This window comes from Leuciscus leuciscus, assembly GCF_965113295.1.
Source record: "Leuciscus leuciscus genome assembly, chromosome: 14".
NCBI lineage: Eukaryota > Metazoa > Chordata > Actinopteri > Cypriniformes > Leuciscidae > Leuciscus > Leuciscus leuciscus.
The window spans coordinates 10,763,172-10,779,712 of NC_138738.1; the positions used below are offsets into that span (position 1 = coordinate 10,763,172).

At 36.9% G+C, this 16,541-nt stretch overlaps 1 protein-coding gene across 1 annotated transcript; it reads left to right on the forward strand.

Annotated features, from left to right (window-relative positions):
- The first annotated feature begins 5,713 nt into the window (after nucleotides 1–5,713).
- synprb (synaptoporin b) lies at nucleotides 5,714–15,335 on the forward strand. Its single transcript, XM_082189681.1, has 6 exons — nucleotides 5,714–5,749; nucleotides 7,822–8,005; nucleotides 9,707–9,825; nucleotides 12,023–12,221; nucleotides 13,039–13,230; nucleotides 13,998–15,335. The coding sequence occupies exons 2-6, from the start codon at nucleotides 7,982–7,984 to the stop codon at nucleotides 14,313–14,315; spliced, it is 852 nt and encodes a 283-aa protein (XP_082045807.1). The 5' UTR covers nucleotides 5,714–5,749; nucleotides 7,822–7,981; the 3' UTR covers nucleotides 14,316–15,335.
- Nucleotides 15,336–16,541: the final 1,206 nt, after the last annotated feature.

Consider the following 16,541-nt stretch of genomic DNA (forward strand, 5'->3'; position numbering starts at 1 on the left):
ACACAATGGGCAAAACCCCTCAATTCCCCTGCAAAATGAAACTTTACATTCAAAACAATGTTATTTCTTCTCAAAATGGTATTTTGTTTTCAAATGACACACACAAACCATCATATGAATAGACATTTATAAGAACCAGTTGAACACTGATGTGCTCAATGTAAAACACTATGATGAATGGAAAACACTTCTTCTCCATTCATCATAATGACTTAGGCCTTTTTTTGTTCAGTGTTACACTTACTACAGACAGTACATACATAAGTGTGCTGTAAAATATTTGAGAATATTGTTTTTATACCCAGAACACACAAATACATGGTAACAAATATATTTTATTTTTCCCACAAAAACAATGTACACAGTGCACATCCCAAACAACACAAAGTTGTACATACAGTGGTCTACATACAAAACAACAGAAGAATTTACTGTATACAGTTACAGTAAAAAAATAATAAAAAAAATCCAATGTTGGCATCCATTGCACCATTGAAGAGCTGACCTGTAAGTTGCCCTTTTATGCTTAAGCTCTGATTGCTAATTTTTAAACTGTGTGACGGGTGTTTGCCCATGTGATGAGTCAGTGTGCATATTTGAATGGCAGTGTGTTCCTTGTGAAAACAAGAGATTTTCTGCATGAAAATTGTGCCAAAAGTAGAGAATTGTGTGTAGTGTTTTGAAAAAAGTGTGTTTTAGAACTGCAATTTGAGTGTAAAGCAGAAATGATGCTTGTAGTTTAGCAGAATTGGTTCAGGGGGTTGGTGAATGAGTTACATGTTGTGGTCATTGTGTCTCAAGTACCAGAAAATGTGTGTAAACAATCGAGAAAAACTGTAATATGTTTTTGACACACACACACACACACACACACACACACACACACACACACACACACACACACACACACACGCACACGCACACAAACATGTTGTGTTTTCATGTTTTATGGGTACTTTCCAAAGACATAATGATTTTTAAACTGTGCAAACTGTATATTCTATCTCCTTACACTAACCCTACCCCTAAACCTACCCATCACACAAAACTTTCAGCATTTTTACATTTTCAGAAACATCACTTAGTATGATTATGAGCTGTTTTCCTCATGGGGACCAAAAATGTCCCCACAAAGATTTCGGATATTGCCATTTTTTGTGGGGATATTTTGTCACCATAATGTAGGCTTTACCAGACCAGCCCACCCCTCACACACACACACACACACACACACACACACACACACACACACACACACACACACACACACACACACACACACACACACACACACACACACACACACACACACACACACACACACACACACACACACACACACACACACACACACACACACACACTTCTTCAATAGAGCTGCAAAGTGTTAAAAATCAACACCAGGGAGGTAATCCTGTAGCAAAAGCTGACCACATAAGAGGAGAATCCTAGCTCAGGTCTTCAAATTAGTTAAATAGCTAGTTTTTGTGATAACTTTGGCTACAAAATTACTGTTTACTAAACTCTCCAAGGAAATTCACAGAATTTCTCGCCAGTCAGTGTCGGCGTGTACGTGTAGGGCACAGTAAAAAGGTAGCCTATACTATAAAATCTCTTTGGTTGAGTGGAGTTAAATCTTTACTTTAAATGCAGTTCAAACACAACAGCCCCCCTAGTGGAGAATTAAAGTAACAGCAACATAAGATTCAAGAGGCATATGCTTGTATGAAAGGAAAGCACAAAGAAGCTTCCTAAGTGATAGAGGAGTTTTATGTAAGCCCATGACTGTTTGCAGTCAAGAATTCCTAAAACAAGAATTAGGAATAAAAGTAAATATATAAATAAATTCAAATAACAACTAGAGATTCTGAATGTTTACAGTAATGGAAGATCATGCAGGAGACAGTTTATAACAGCAGATGGCAGCATTGTATAACAACATACAGTTTTGTTTTGTTTTTTACAATAGGAAAGGACACATTTCTCGACTTGGGTAACTTTTTAAAAACTTTGCACATGCAGTGAGCACAACATCAGTCTATTTGGGCTCAACTGAGCATTATTTATCATTGCTTTAGCTTAAAATGCACTCACTGACTACATATTTCACTTTACATTAATTTGCACCAAAACTCTATGCACCTACACAACAATTTGTACACGTTTACATACTTTTTTCAAAACTGTTAAATTTGAAGGGGACCTATTATATTATGCCCGTCTTTACAAGATGTAGGCTAATAGGCAACATCGGTCTGTTGTGACCATACCATTAACACAATTCATGTTGTTTTCACACAGTATTCACTTAACAAGTTTCTAAAATGCTTAAATTCTTTACATATAAGCATACCCAATACCAAAAACATGGATATTTTTTGTCTTATTTACAAAGGTTTTACAGCATGTCAGAAATTACATTTTTTTTCGATTGCTAAACGACAGTGGGCACGACTGGAGTCACATGTGCAAAACTCATAGCTGCCAACTCTCACGCATTCACCGTGAGACTCACGCAATTGACACTCTTCACACGCGCTCACGCCACACATCCATTTTCTCACGCACAGAAAAATCGCGAAGCAAAGAGGACACGGAGACCGACAGACTAGACAGAGCAGGTTACTTATGATATTAAAAAAATCTCAGCTCTCAGATTCTGTCACTTTTATTACGAAATTCAGACAATAAATACCGTTTTGGCGCTTGTAAATGTGACGCGACAGATCCCTAGCGGCACGTGAACCGATCATCTCTAGCTGATAGTAAATAACTTTAAACACGAATGAACACTGTTGAAAGATACAGTACAACTTACCGAAATGTATATTCCTCATACATAATATCGATCAAACAAAGGTGTCAATAAAACAGCTGGAGAACAATCATGTCACATAACATTTACCTCAGGAAAGCCATTTAATGACCATAATAGAGGCTATAGCACGTTAGTTGCCTAGAAAAAAAGAGCTATAGAGTGTATTTGGCTAAATATGTGTACTATATTGCATATTTATTATATTTTTACTTATATCATTAAATAAAGTTGTTATTATAATAAAAAAAACGCATTATATTTAATTTGTGTTATTTTTTAACCTTAAATAATACTGCCAGCTGATAGGGCTCTCTGTATGTTTACAGCATTAGGTGAGTTGTTTTTTTCTTGAGAAAAATGAATGCCTATCTTGTGTAGCCTACCTAATATTTATCCAAATGAGTCAATATTAAATCAAATCACAATAACTGAATTGAATTGAAATAATAAAAAAGCGTAGCTTACCAGAAATTGAACCATGTAAACATTGTAACATGTTGTCGCTAAACCTAATAAAATTCAGTTTAGTTACTAAAATGTTTTGACAATCACAATACACTTATTGTGATGCAATAATTTTTTTTATTGAAAAAAAAATAAAAAACATAAATCTTGTTTATGTCAACATAATCTTGTCAACATAACCCCCCCCCCCCCCCCCCCCCCCCCCAAAAACATAAATCTCACTCCAAGCAAAACTCAAAAGTTGGCAGCTATGAAAACTCTAACTACAGTCTGCACAGCAGCAGTTCATTTGGACCAAACTTGAACACAGTTTTCAAAACTCTACACACTTATCCCATGACTTTAACCACAACCTGCTCAACACTGTGGATTTACAGCACTTTGTTCAAATGCTAACACACTGTCAAAACTGTGAACCACACATTCAAAACAGAATAGATTTCAGCCTTGTGCCTTTCAAACACTGCTGACTGCAATTTCAGCTGAAAGGCTAAGCAGTCTTGTTTTAGACTTGTTAGTGAACACACACACACACACACACACACACACACACACACACACACACACACACACACACACACACACACACACACACACACACACACACTATATATATATATATAGGTAGAGCTCAGAAAGACTAATTTTGGAAATGGAACAAGGAAGACGGGTTCGTGGAGGGAGAAGGGTGGCAGGGAGAGGGCGGATGCGTGCTGGATGTGAGGACACGAGTCCAGAGGACTGCCAGGGATGGATAAGGCACTCCAGAAGGTTCTTCCCCAGGTGCATGGCAAGAGAGAACATTAGATGTGATATTGATGAAAACATGTGGCCTGATGCTAGAGAGAGGCAGGATTAGCCCCTCAATTATTTGTTCGAATTACAGTATGTACTTTTAGTTTCTACCTTTTTTTTCTCATTACTGTAATTCCATAAATTACTACAGACTATTGAAGCAAACTGTACCTTAAAGAGGCTACATGCGATTTTCTGAAATTTAAACTCGCGACTGACACCTGTGGCCAAAAAACGGAACTGCTCTTCCTTTCTGCTCGCTCTCGTACGTGCACACTTCACAAGTCATCCGCTGCAAAGAAGTCAACATTATGTTTACAGAGGTAAGAACAGTCAAATACATATATTGTTTGAGAAACTAAGTTTGTTTGCTGACTAGCGGTGGTGGCAGAGTGATCTGAAACGTTTAACATGAACGCGCTTGACGTCACATCCGCAGACAGCGCGGGAAAAATCCGACCCGACAGAAGACTGTGAGCGGACAAGGTGTCAGTATGCTCATCAGGAGATGTTTGAGTCATAAATGGTCAAATAAAAAGGCTATTGTTACGTTTATTTTGTGGAAAAAGTTGCATATAGCCTCTTAAAGGATTGTTATGTTCTAAAAATTTAAATAAATCATGTGAAAGAATGTCACTCTTTTCTTTGAAGAAAATATTCCTTTGTATGAAGTCACTGAAATTGTTCAAACTGTAAAGATGAAATGTTTGTATTTTCTGTATTGGTGTTTGATGCTAGTGTTTTTACTCTCAGTGTGTTCTGAGTGACAGTGAGTGTTATCTAAGTGAGGGTTGTGTATAGTGTTTGGCTGCACTGAGCCTGTTTTGAGCCGTGTGTTAAGAGTTGTGTTGCTTGGAATGAGTTTTGCAGGTGATGTGAACTGTTTAGCTCAGGTGACTGTTGGTAGTGCAGACTGTAGTTAGAGTGCCAGAGGAGAACTGAGCCTGGGTTCTCCCAAGGTTTTTTTTTTCTCCATTAGGTCACCTGATGGAGTTTTAGGACACCATTAGGTCACTTGATGGAGTTTTTCGGTTCCTTGCCACTTTTGCCTTTGGCTTGCTCAGTTGGGGATATTTAATTTAATTTTATCAATCAATAAATTCCACTTGAAACAAACCTTGTTGTATTATTTTAATTTAATACTGTGAAGCTGCTTTGATACAATCTGTATTGTGAAAAGCGCAATACAAATATACTTGACTTGACTTGACATGTAGCTCCAGTTGTGCTCACAGTCGTTTAGCAATCGAAAAAAACTGTAAGACCTAATGTTCCAAACCTTAGTAAAACCTCTACTTCTTTAACAACAGCAACTCAAAAGTACTAATAAAATATATTACATAAAAATATTGAAACAACTGATAAGCATTTTTTGGTATAGATCACTGAAATATTAAGAAATTGGAGGTAGTCAGGGTTTGAAGTTCTTTTCATTACAGTAAAGGGACTCTTTGAATTGGTTTTGTTTAATGTGGAGTTCAACAACTCAGAGGAGCAGAGAAAGAGAAAAATAATGGGCGAGGAAGAGGACTATTTGTAGGAGGGAGAGAAGAAGTTGGACCAGGACAAGGGAGAAGTAGAGGGGAGAGGAAGAATGTGCTGGATTGCATTTTTATGTTTTTCGCCCTTACACATGTGGAACCTGAAAGCTTATATCTGCCATGGAAATAGGTAATTACTTTTTATCTCACAATTCTGAGAAAAAAAATAAAAAAAATAATGAAATGTGAGATAAAAAGTTACAATTACCTTTCTTACTTTTTGGAAAAAAGCTTCCATGGCAGCAATTTCATGTTTTCATTTCAGTAACCGCTTCATGTAAAGCTTTTACTACAATGTTTCCAGCACTGTTCCAAATACGCAGAATATGCAGTCTTGGGCACCAACTGCCAAGTGGGCATCATCCCACCTTCTATGTGGGCACCATGGAAAACAATGGATTTCACATTGTCTGCTGGTAGAACTGATGCAGTTTTCATAATGCCATCATTTGTTAGTATTTTGACAGTCATTGCGCTATTATTGACTTTATGTTCATGTTGGATAGAAAATTTGTGCTAGTGTTTTGACCGAATTATTCGATTTTGAGTCGGATTTGCTGTATTTTGATGGAGTTAGTACATGTAGAAAAAGGTTTTTAGCATTTAACAAAATGTGGTTTTGGACTGAAAATTAACTATTTGGCCAATTGTGTGATGTAGGTGTGTTGCTGTGTATAAGAGTTTATAAAAAGTACTTTAAGTGTTGGTAAACCCTTGTTAGCAATTGTAAAAAACTTTAATGTTCAAACACATGTAAAAGTGAATTTAGCGTTATAGGTCCCCTTTAAGTTCAAATCCTAACATAACACAAAAATGATTAAAGACAGCAATGTGTCACATTTCTACAGTGATACCATATTGAAATATGTTCTGAATCTAAAAACTGAAAAAATTTGAAAGATTTTGTAAAGAAATTATAGAAAGGAAAACAGTATGCTACCTGTTGTTAGTGTTGTTATAACCTAGAGTGACAAAGTGTGTTTGCTGGGTGAAAAACTTTGCCAGTGTTATGGAAGAATAACTTGATTTGAGACATGGATGAAGTGTTTTGGTAGTTTTAGTGCAGTTTGAATGTGAAACTAACTGCTGTGCCAAGATGAAAGTTGGTTAGGAGAACTGTGTGAAGAGTTTTGAGAAAGTTCTTTCTTTCTTTCTTTCTTTCTTTCTTTCTTTCTTTCTTTCTTTCTTTCTTTCTTTCTTTCTTTCTTTCTTTCTTTCTTTCTTTCTACCACTTAATTATCTCTTAACTCTGTAAATGAACTTTTTATTGATCAAAGGAAGTATTCGCCTTAGATCTTCAGAAGCCACCAATACCTGCTTTGTTTGTTTTCAGGGCACTGTTCTTTATTTATAATTTACATTTATAACAGCTGGAAGGAGACAAGGTGGCTACAGGAGTGAAACATGAGAGAAGCATTCCACATTTCATCTATGTGTTATATACATTTGAATAATCATTTTCTTTTGTTGTATCATTAACATAGCTTCTTAAGAAGGTAATGAAGTGAATACAAATATTTTATACTAAAATGAATAAAAAAATAAGATAACTAATTATACGATAATAAGTAATAGCTAATTAAAAATAACTAATTTTGTTATTTTTCTTTAATTAAATTAATATTTATATAGAGTAATAATTTTGATCACAAATCTTGCCACGGGGATGAAATAGCTTATTCCATGTTATTTTAATAAGTCTCCTGTTGAATCATTCACATTAACAGCCCAGATATTTAGTCATTAAGCTGGCAAAAAATTATGTAGGGAAAAAAGAATTTACCAAAAGGCTTGATTCCACTATAATTATTTACAATAATTAAAGACAATAGGGGGCCATTATTGTGGCAGATTTATTTATATCCATAATTATGTTCGGCATGTAAAACACTGATGGAATGGCTGTAATGAGGCCAGTATATCTACCAAGGATTACGTACTGATTATTATGCGCTTAATTTAATATTTTTCAATGACTGTGAGTGCATGTACAGAATATGTGCATGGATATGTGTGCAATAGGTCTGCATATATATGATCTGCCAGGGGTCTGCGTTTATCATCGTGTGTGTGTGTGTGTGTATGTGTGTGTGTGTGTGTGTGTGTGCGTGTGTGTGTGTGTGTGTGTGTGTGTGTGTGTGTGTGTGTGTGTGTGTGTGTGTGTGTGTGTGTGTGTGTGTGTGTGTGTGTGTATGTATGTAGATGTGTGTCTTTTCTCTGACACAGAGCAGAGACACACAGTGTCCCTGTAGAAGCATCTCCATGGTGTCCACTCACTCAGTATCTCTGGGTTTTGGCTGGCAGAGGAGCTCAACACTCCTTCATAGACAGACAACAGGCTGATGCTTAATCCGTTTCATCAATGTGTATGGTCATATTTGCTCCGGTAAGACCTCTATTTCCATTTCTATCCTCTAAGTATTGGTTCATTTTAAAGCATTAGGAATTGTATTTTAACAAGACGCACTGGCACAATTATACCACTTATCTCAAAAAGATAAGCTAAAAAGCTTAAGAAAAAATATTGTTTGTTTTATGAATTCTTAAAGTATTACCAGAATAGGAATATAATCTGGGGGAAAAAATTTAACAGTATGTAACTGGGTTTGCCCATAATTTGACAGTAGCAAAAAGTGTCTAATAAAAGTAAAGTTCTGATAGTATTTTGTGCAGTTTCTCATGGTTGCATTCTTAAAATAGTCTTTAAAGCATGCAAATATGTCTATCAAAAATCAGGTTTAATTATTAGCTGGTCTTTGGGGTCACAGCATTGGCTCCCTGTTAGTCTCTCTTGCTTGAATAATTCATCTGCTCTTGTTGAAATGTGCAAAAGATCGATGCCATCCAGCTCTTTGACAGACTTTACAATGATGAATCTGTGATGCTGCACAATTGCATATTTGTATTTGCACGTACTGTATGCATATATACATATACATATATATATAAATGTGTGTGTGTGTGTGTGTGTGTGTGTGTGTGTGTGTGTGTGTGTGTGTGTGTGTGTGTGTGTGTGTAAATGTGAGGTAATTAGTGTGTGTGTGTGTGTGTGTGTGTGTGTGTGTGTGTGTGTGTGTGTGTGTGTGTGTGTGTGTGTGTGTGTGTGTGTGTGTGTGTGTGTGTGTGTGTGTGTGTGTATGTGTGTGTGTGTGTGTGTGTGTGTGTTTGTCTGAATGTGCTGCAACCCCTGGGTAATCTTTGCATAATTCACTGGGTCTCATCTGAGACTCATCAAAGAAGCTACCTTTTTTTTTCTTCTTTGCTTCATCTGTTCTGTGTATGCATGTTCTAAAGATATTATTATATTTTATATGGGATGTCTGTATGTGTGATACTTTTTAAATATTCACACTGTTTTTGGTTGGCTTAAGCCACTTAAGTATGGAGAAATAAATAACATAATACATAACAAAAAATCTCCATTCTCTTTCTCTTACTGTGTCTCTGTCTTCCGTTGACACACACAGACCCAAACACTCAAGTATTCCAGACAGTATTTAATTTGTATATACACAGTAAAGGCATTAAATCTTAATTGAAAGGAGCCGCATCCTTTCATCTGCTGTAGTACTGGAAACAGAGAGAGAGGGGAAGGGATTGGGGGAAAGAGAGAATAGCAGGAGACTTGGATACATTTCTTATCTAGCACCTGTGTCCACAGAGAATAAAGCCCCGGCACTTGTCCAGTAAACCTCCAGCCCTTTCATTCATTATGCCAAACACAATACAAAACCTGTGAAAAATATTCTAATTGTGTCAGACAAATGTGTTAGTGCCTGGCATCCAGGTCTACAGAAATTGCAGGGGTTAGTGCACTTAAAAAGCATCTGTGTCTAATTTTGCACGATTAATTGTGCAGCAGTTTGATGAGAGGTCATTTAAATTGACCTTAAATCAGAAAACTGGAGGATGATTAAAACAGAATGTTTTAATGTTCTATGAGGTTAATTTGTCTCGACTTTCTCTGATGATGTAAAGCTTCTGTACAGATGGGGAGTTAAGAGAGCTGATCTTTGTCCCCTCCACATACTGGCTTATACTGTATCATCAGGGCACTTCATTAATATTTAGCTTTCCCCCTCCACAGCTTTGTGCTGTTTTAGCATTTGCAACATGTGGGGGATATTCTGGCCAGATAATGGTTAAAGTGGAATGTTTGGACAAAATCCAAAACAACATCAGCATCAGTTTCAACTACCCATTCAGGTAAGTGTTGTTACCACAATGCAATATAAGTATTAAAATGTATGTTACACTTTAATTATGTATTATCAGTTGTATTAAAAATATTTAATTTGATATCTCGATTGGTTTGAATTATTTGGGATTTTTTAATACTTTTTGTTGTACTGTGTGGCGAGCAGGACGAGGTCGAAGACCGTGGGAGGATGGCGCGAGGATGGTGCCGTGATTAATGATGAGCAACACCTGCGCGACGCATCGGTCTCGCGCCATCCTGATCCTCCCACGGCCCTCGACCTCGTCCTGCTCGCCATACTGGTTCAAACTCTCTTCACGTCCTGATAGCAATCAATAATAGAAATATTGTAAATATAAAAAAAAAAAAACATTTTGTGGAAGTCTCAGGACCAAAAAATGTTTGTCCAATCAGCACACGTCATCAGTGCATTCCATGAGGCAATGCAGAGTTGTAGACAGACAATAGCCACGTTTCCATTACAGATTTGCGATACGTTTGCGATATTTTCTAAATGTCGATAAAAAACGATTGCGAAATGACGGCGTTTCCATTATCCGATGTTATGCGACTAAAACGTAATTTTTTTCCTCTCGCGATAAGTCATTCCAAAAATCACGGCAATGGATGTTGATAGGTTTAGGCCTACGTGTATCCCAGCCACCGCACTATCCATTATTTTTAATTAAAGGAGACGTAAGCATATTATCCAAGTATTAATGGCAAGGAAAGCCCTTATTCTTGAGAACGGCACATATGAGATGTTTCTGGGTGTTTTTCCCATATTCAAGGTCTTGATTAATTGTGGCATTTCTTTGCTGTTTAGAATCCAGTATTCCTGTAATTCTTTTGTCTCTGAGTTTAATAAAGAACTCTGTCTCCTCTTCTGTCCAAACATACCGCGCCATCTATGTCAGGTGACCTGTAAATGTGCAAAACTGCTTGAAAACCAACCTCGTGAGAGTGTTAAAACATTTTTGCTATATATAGTTTTTTATATAGTTTCCATTGGGCGTATTTTCAATTCGCAATTTCAATTTGGAAACGCGACTAGTCACTGCGGTGCAAACAAACAGCAGCTGCCTTTTTACAGTTCTTCCTAAAAACAACGAGCTTATGCTGCGTTCACGCCATTTCGTAACCGTAATTACGAGATGACAACCGTGACGTTCTACCCGGAGCTGTTCACGTCCTCAGACTCAGATTTATGCGTTTCTATGTTAACACTATCAATGCTGAAATGAATCTGCAGCAGTCAGGTGGTATGAGTAAGAGCTCTGTAAGTTGTTTACATGAGGTAATTTAACGCTTTGTAAACTCAGCTGTGCGCGCTCATGTGTTTTGGAGGAGGTGTGGCTTTGTAGACGCTCTCAAGGGAGGGTGGGATCTCATGCTTTCAAAGCTAGCTTGCTATTGCTAGCCCTTCCGAAATCGCCTACCCTACCTTTAAGTCAAAGATATCATTATAAATTATCAGACAAATTCAACCTACAGTAGACAATTGAAGTATGCACTCAATGATTTCTTTCCTCAATAGTTTTATAAACATAAACAATACACTGTAGGGGAGAGTGAGGAAGTAACACTTTTTGTTTGAGCATCAGTAACTCAGTGGTTGTTTATGCTAGATCTCTCAAGCTTTGATACATGGTAGCCACATCTGTCTACTACAAATAAAACTCACTTGGACGTCGTGTACTACACAATCACAGATTATGCGAGTCAATGTCAAATACCAGTTCTGTTGTCATAACCTATCCCACTACTGGGATTTTGAATTCATATATGACCAGCCAAATGCTATTTGCTCAGTAACCCTAAGTATTTGGCCACTTTCGCTTGATGAGTAAATTAGTCATTGCTAACTAGCAAATTTATAATGTTGTCAGTAATTGAAATTGCCTTTGTGTGATATTGTATCCACACCAGTAGGTGTCAGTTTAAGCGCACGGTCATGTTGACAACAGAGAATTACTGAGTGCATCTGTAAAGGTCAAAACAGGTAGAATTAAGTCCTTACACTATCCACTGTGGAATCTAAAGTAAACTATGAAGTGAGTGACTATTTTTTTAGAAGATATTTGACACATTAGTGGCACCCAATTGTCACAGTCTTGACTTATGCATGATACATAAAAAAAAGCTATCTATTATTTGTGCTTGAAACTTGTGAAAGCAGTGAATTACAATGTTTTCTCTTCCCAGACTTCAACAGGCACACTTCAGTGCTCCTCTGTGTGAAGGAACCAGGAAAGAGACTCTCTTTCTCGAAGGGGATTATGCTTCATCTGTACAGTTCTTCGTCACCGTGTCAGTCCTGGCTTTCCTCTATTCCCTTTTGGCCACAATTGTTTATTTCTTCTACCAGAACAAATACAGAGAGAAGAACAGAGGTCCAGTAGTTGTGAGTGCTTTTCAAAATTTCTGTAAGAAAAAGACAGAGCATACTGTGCTGAAAAACTAAATATAACTTAAAGGAATAGTTCACCCACAAGCCATCCTAGGTGTATATGATTTTCTTCGTTCAGCAGATCACAATCGGAGTTATATTAAATAACAGATTCGTAATGGCATTGTATAGTGTAACATATAGAGTTTTTGATGCTCCAAAAAGTGCATTCATCCATCATTAAAGTAATCCATAAGACTCCAGTGGGTTAATAAATGCCTTCTGAAGCGAAGCGATGGGTTTTTGTTAGAATAATATCTATATTCAAAACTTTATAAACTATAATCACTGGTTTCTGGTAACGGCTGTACGCGCGTTCACGAGAGAGTAGAGTTCCAGCGGTTGGGTGACCTCTGACCCGATGTAGGACATAAATCAGGTCAGAGGTCACCCTTTCGCTGGAACTCGACTCTCTCATGAACACACGTGGTCAAAAGCCAGTGATTATAGTTTATCAAGTTTTAAATATGGATATTATTCTTACAAAAACCCATCGCTTCACTTCAGAAGGCATTTATTAACCCACTGGAGTCATATGGATTACTTTTATGATGATGGATGTGCTTTTTGGAACTTCAAAAAAATATTAAATTACAAAGCTTGGAAGAGCCAGGATATTTTTTAATATAACATCGATTGTGTTCGGCTGAAAGAAGTAAGAAATGTTCATTTTTGGGTGAACTACTAATTTTCATTTTTGGGTGAACTACTCCTTTAACTGAATCACTAAGACCCTCGTTCTGTTTTCTCTTCTTATTTTCAATCGACATAGGACTTCATGGTGACTCTAGTGTTCTCTTGCCTGTGGCTGGTAAGCTCAATTGCCTGGGCTAAAACTCTGTCTGGGGTGAAGACAGCCACTGATGTGCATCAAATCCTGCTGTTAATGTCTGCATGCAGAGCCCAGGAGAACTTATGTGAGGTCTTGCAGGAACCCATCTGGACAAATCTCAACATGTCTGTGGTGAGTAGATTTCTTGTTTAGTATCGATATAGGAAAGAGAAAATAAAGGAACTTTTTTAGCACTTGTAAGAGTAAGAGATTGTAAGATGTCAGTAAGAAATTAATATATTTATTCAGCAAAGATGCATTAAATTGATTAAAAAAAAATGGATAAAAAGTGACAGTAAAGATATTTATGATGTTACAACAGATAACTATTTCAAATAAATGCTGTTGTTTTGAACTTCCTGTTAATTAATGTTTCCACAAAAAAATATTGAGCAACACCACCGTTTTCAACATTGATAATAGTAGGAAATGTTTCTTGACCGGCTTGAAACATTTAAAAAGCTTACCGACCCCAAACTTTTGAATGGTAGTGTACATTTTTACTTTACACTCTTTACATGTGAAGTAAAAATGTACCTATATTAAAAGGTGCATCATTGACAGGCATTTATAACTATTGTTTTATAATTATGTTGGCTTCACAACATTTGGCACAGTTCTTCATCCTGTTGAATGCCTCAGTAACCAACCAGAACCACCTAGCAACCAGCCTAGAAACCACCCAAAGCACCTTAGCAATCACACAACACCCTAGCAACAACCTAGCAACTGCTAACGTCTGTCAGGCCTACTTTATAAAGCTCTCAGACTTAAGGTTTTCTAAAAACATTTTAAACCTTCAGGTCTTGGTAAAGGACTTGACAAACTTTATTTTCCTATAAAAATTACCAATTTACAAGTAAATTCCATATTTCTAATTCATCCTTGTCTGCTTGCAGGCCTTTGGTTTTTTGAACTTCTTCCTTTGGGCTGGTAATATTTGGTTTGCCTACAAAGAGACAGGTTTGCATAAGTCCACCCAGCGCCATCTCTCCAGAACTCCCTCTGAGAAACGCGGCAGCTTCAGGCAGTACAGTCAAACCAGTTTTGATCAATCTGGAGCTGGTTTTGGCCAGAGGCTCTACAACCAGGCGAGTTTTGACTTATCAAGTGGAGGCTTCAATCTACCCCAAACTAATCTAGGACTGCCGATGCTGTACGGACAGGTGGGGAGTCCCACATCCAGAGGCCCTCTCATATTTGTCAATGAGATGTGAGAGAGACTGTGACTGTGGAGAAGAGAAAGAAAATAGAAAGAAATTACTGCCAACTCTGATGTTTTCTCAGTGATAACACAGATTATTTGTCATTGTGAATTTGATATTTATATCATGAGACGTAGAAATTGTGATATTTTTGTAGAGATCAGTCCGCATACTGTTATTTATTTGTTTACTGTATTATTAAGTCTTGATTCTTACTTGTACCTGCCCTTATGAAAATCTACCTTAGTTCTTGTGATTGTTTAACTGTATCATTTGGTACAACTAGGCTATAATTACAGGTGAGGCATTGATGGCTACTCATAAGGCCAGTGTTGACTTGTTTCTCTTTTTATTGATCGCATTTGTAAAGCATTTGTTATGAAAAATAGCACCTACACATTTAGAAACTATAGCTACAACATGCCAGTTGGAATCTATTGTGAAATGTATAATTAAGTCACATTGAACTTAAAGTTCTACCTTGATATATATAACCTATTTTGCTTTTGACATTACCGTGTCGTATATGGCTGCTGATAAATTGTGATAATTCTACAGTATTTGAATGGCTTTTAGCATAGTATGCCTACATTCTAACAGTCTATGTTTGGTGTTTACTTTTCGACTTCTCCAAGGTACTTTAAAGAATAACATAGTATAACTATCATGATAGTGTCAAACAACATGGTGTTATCACGGTAGCATGTCCAAAATACCATGCTTCTTTGTTATATGTGGGGTTTTTCAATGTTCTGCTATGAATAATGATTAATTACCAGTGGGTGCCTGGAAAAAGAAAATGATTTGAGTCAGAGAATTGCATGGAACCCTGAAGGTCCAATCAGAGATCTTTTTTTAATGAATCACTTTGTTTAACCTCACACAGTGTTCAGTGAAATGCATGCAAAAGAGTCTGATAAAATCCAACGCCGTAAAGTCACTCTGTTGTTCCAGTTTATTATAGGATTTAAAACTGTACAAATGTTATATGGAAACTGATTGCGTCTTAAAATGAAGTAATAAAATTATACTAATCCCTCTAAATGGCTGTTTTATGTATTTCACCATAATGAATGCTATCATTACCATTTCAGTTTGTTCCTGGAAAAACAATGAATCTGAAATTAGCAATCTTGGTAGAAATGACAAAAAGGAACATTCAAACAGAAAAAAATCCCATTTGGAGACTCAAAAGTGAATTATCTTATATTCTATCAGTGCTTCTCTTACGTTTCTTCTTTGTTTGCAGCGTCTTTTACAAAAGAGACAACATCCACATCTGAAGCTACTGTGTTTTCCCCATTAAGCCTTTTAATGAAGGGGTGTAAGGGAGCAATTAGGATCTTTTGGCCTGTCAGAGCCCTATCAGAGCCATGTGGTTAACATCTCTATATCTGCAGAGTATATCCAGCACTGCAGTGAAGCTAACTGCTTGCAGCTGCCTAGGATCCAAATTGCAGCTTTTAGGTGATCATGAGATTTTAGCCACTGGCATGTTGCTTGTGCCAAATTAAAGGTTACCACTGAGAAATTCTACAGCTGTTCAATTACAGGCCTTGGACTAAAAGAGTGCAGTGAGCGTGATTTAAAGAGCTTGATAGAAAACAGAGAGATATGATTATGCAAGGCAGTAATGCACATATAATTTTGATTAACAAAAGTCAAACAAGCTCTACATTGCAGTATTTTTACAACATTTTAACAGTAAATACTGAAGGGGGTGGTTTGTAATCCACTGCTGCTTCAATGTATATGTAATGAGTGATTATAATAAAGATATTAATCAATATTTTTCCTTCTAAATATCAAAGTTGAATGTTTTCTCTGGAGATTTTACTTTGTTATAGAAGTTGCCAGTGTGATCACTGAAATGTTCTTTTCATGTATTCTTTAATGTCCGTATTTGATATTTGAATGCAGTAACAGTGGTTGCTCATTCAGCCCGGCTTCCAGAAATGAAATAGGGACTTGTTTTGTGTTTGAGAAAGGTCTTCAACGTGTTAAAACATATAGGTGTCATTGAAGCCAATAGTTTAAGGGACCATTTTTTTGTTAAAGCCTTACTTTCCAGTTAGACTAAAGTGTAGCTCTCCTTGAGAGAAAGAACGCATTATCTTGATGTTTTGAGACGACTCTCCTGTTTATAGTTAGAGCTTGACCAAATCCAACCTTGGAAAAGCTGTGTGTCAGTGTGTGTGTGTGTTAATCTTCTTGGTTACAGGTTAAGGAACCTCTGGC

Coding starts and splice junctions, on each gene's coding strand:
- synprb (XM_082189681.1), top strand. CDS start 7,982: ATGTGTATGGTCATATTTGCTCCG. Junction 8,006..9,706: donor GTATGGTCATATTTGCTCCG/GTAAGACCTCTA, acceptor CCCCCTCCACAG/CTTTGTGCTGTTTTAGCATT. Junction 9,826..12,022: donor AGTTTCAACTACCCATTCAG/GTAAGTGTTGTT, acceptor TTCTCTTCCCAG/ACTTCAACAGGCACACTTCA.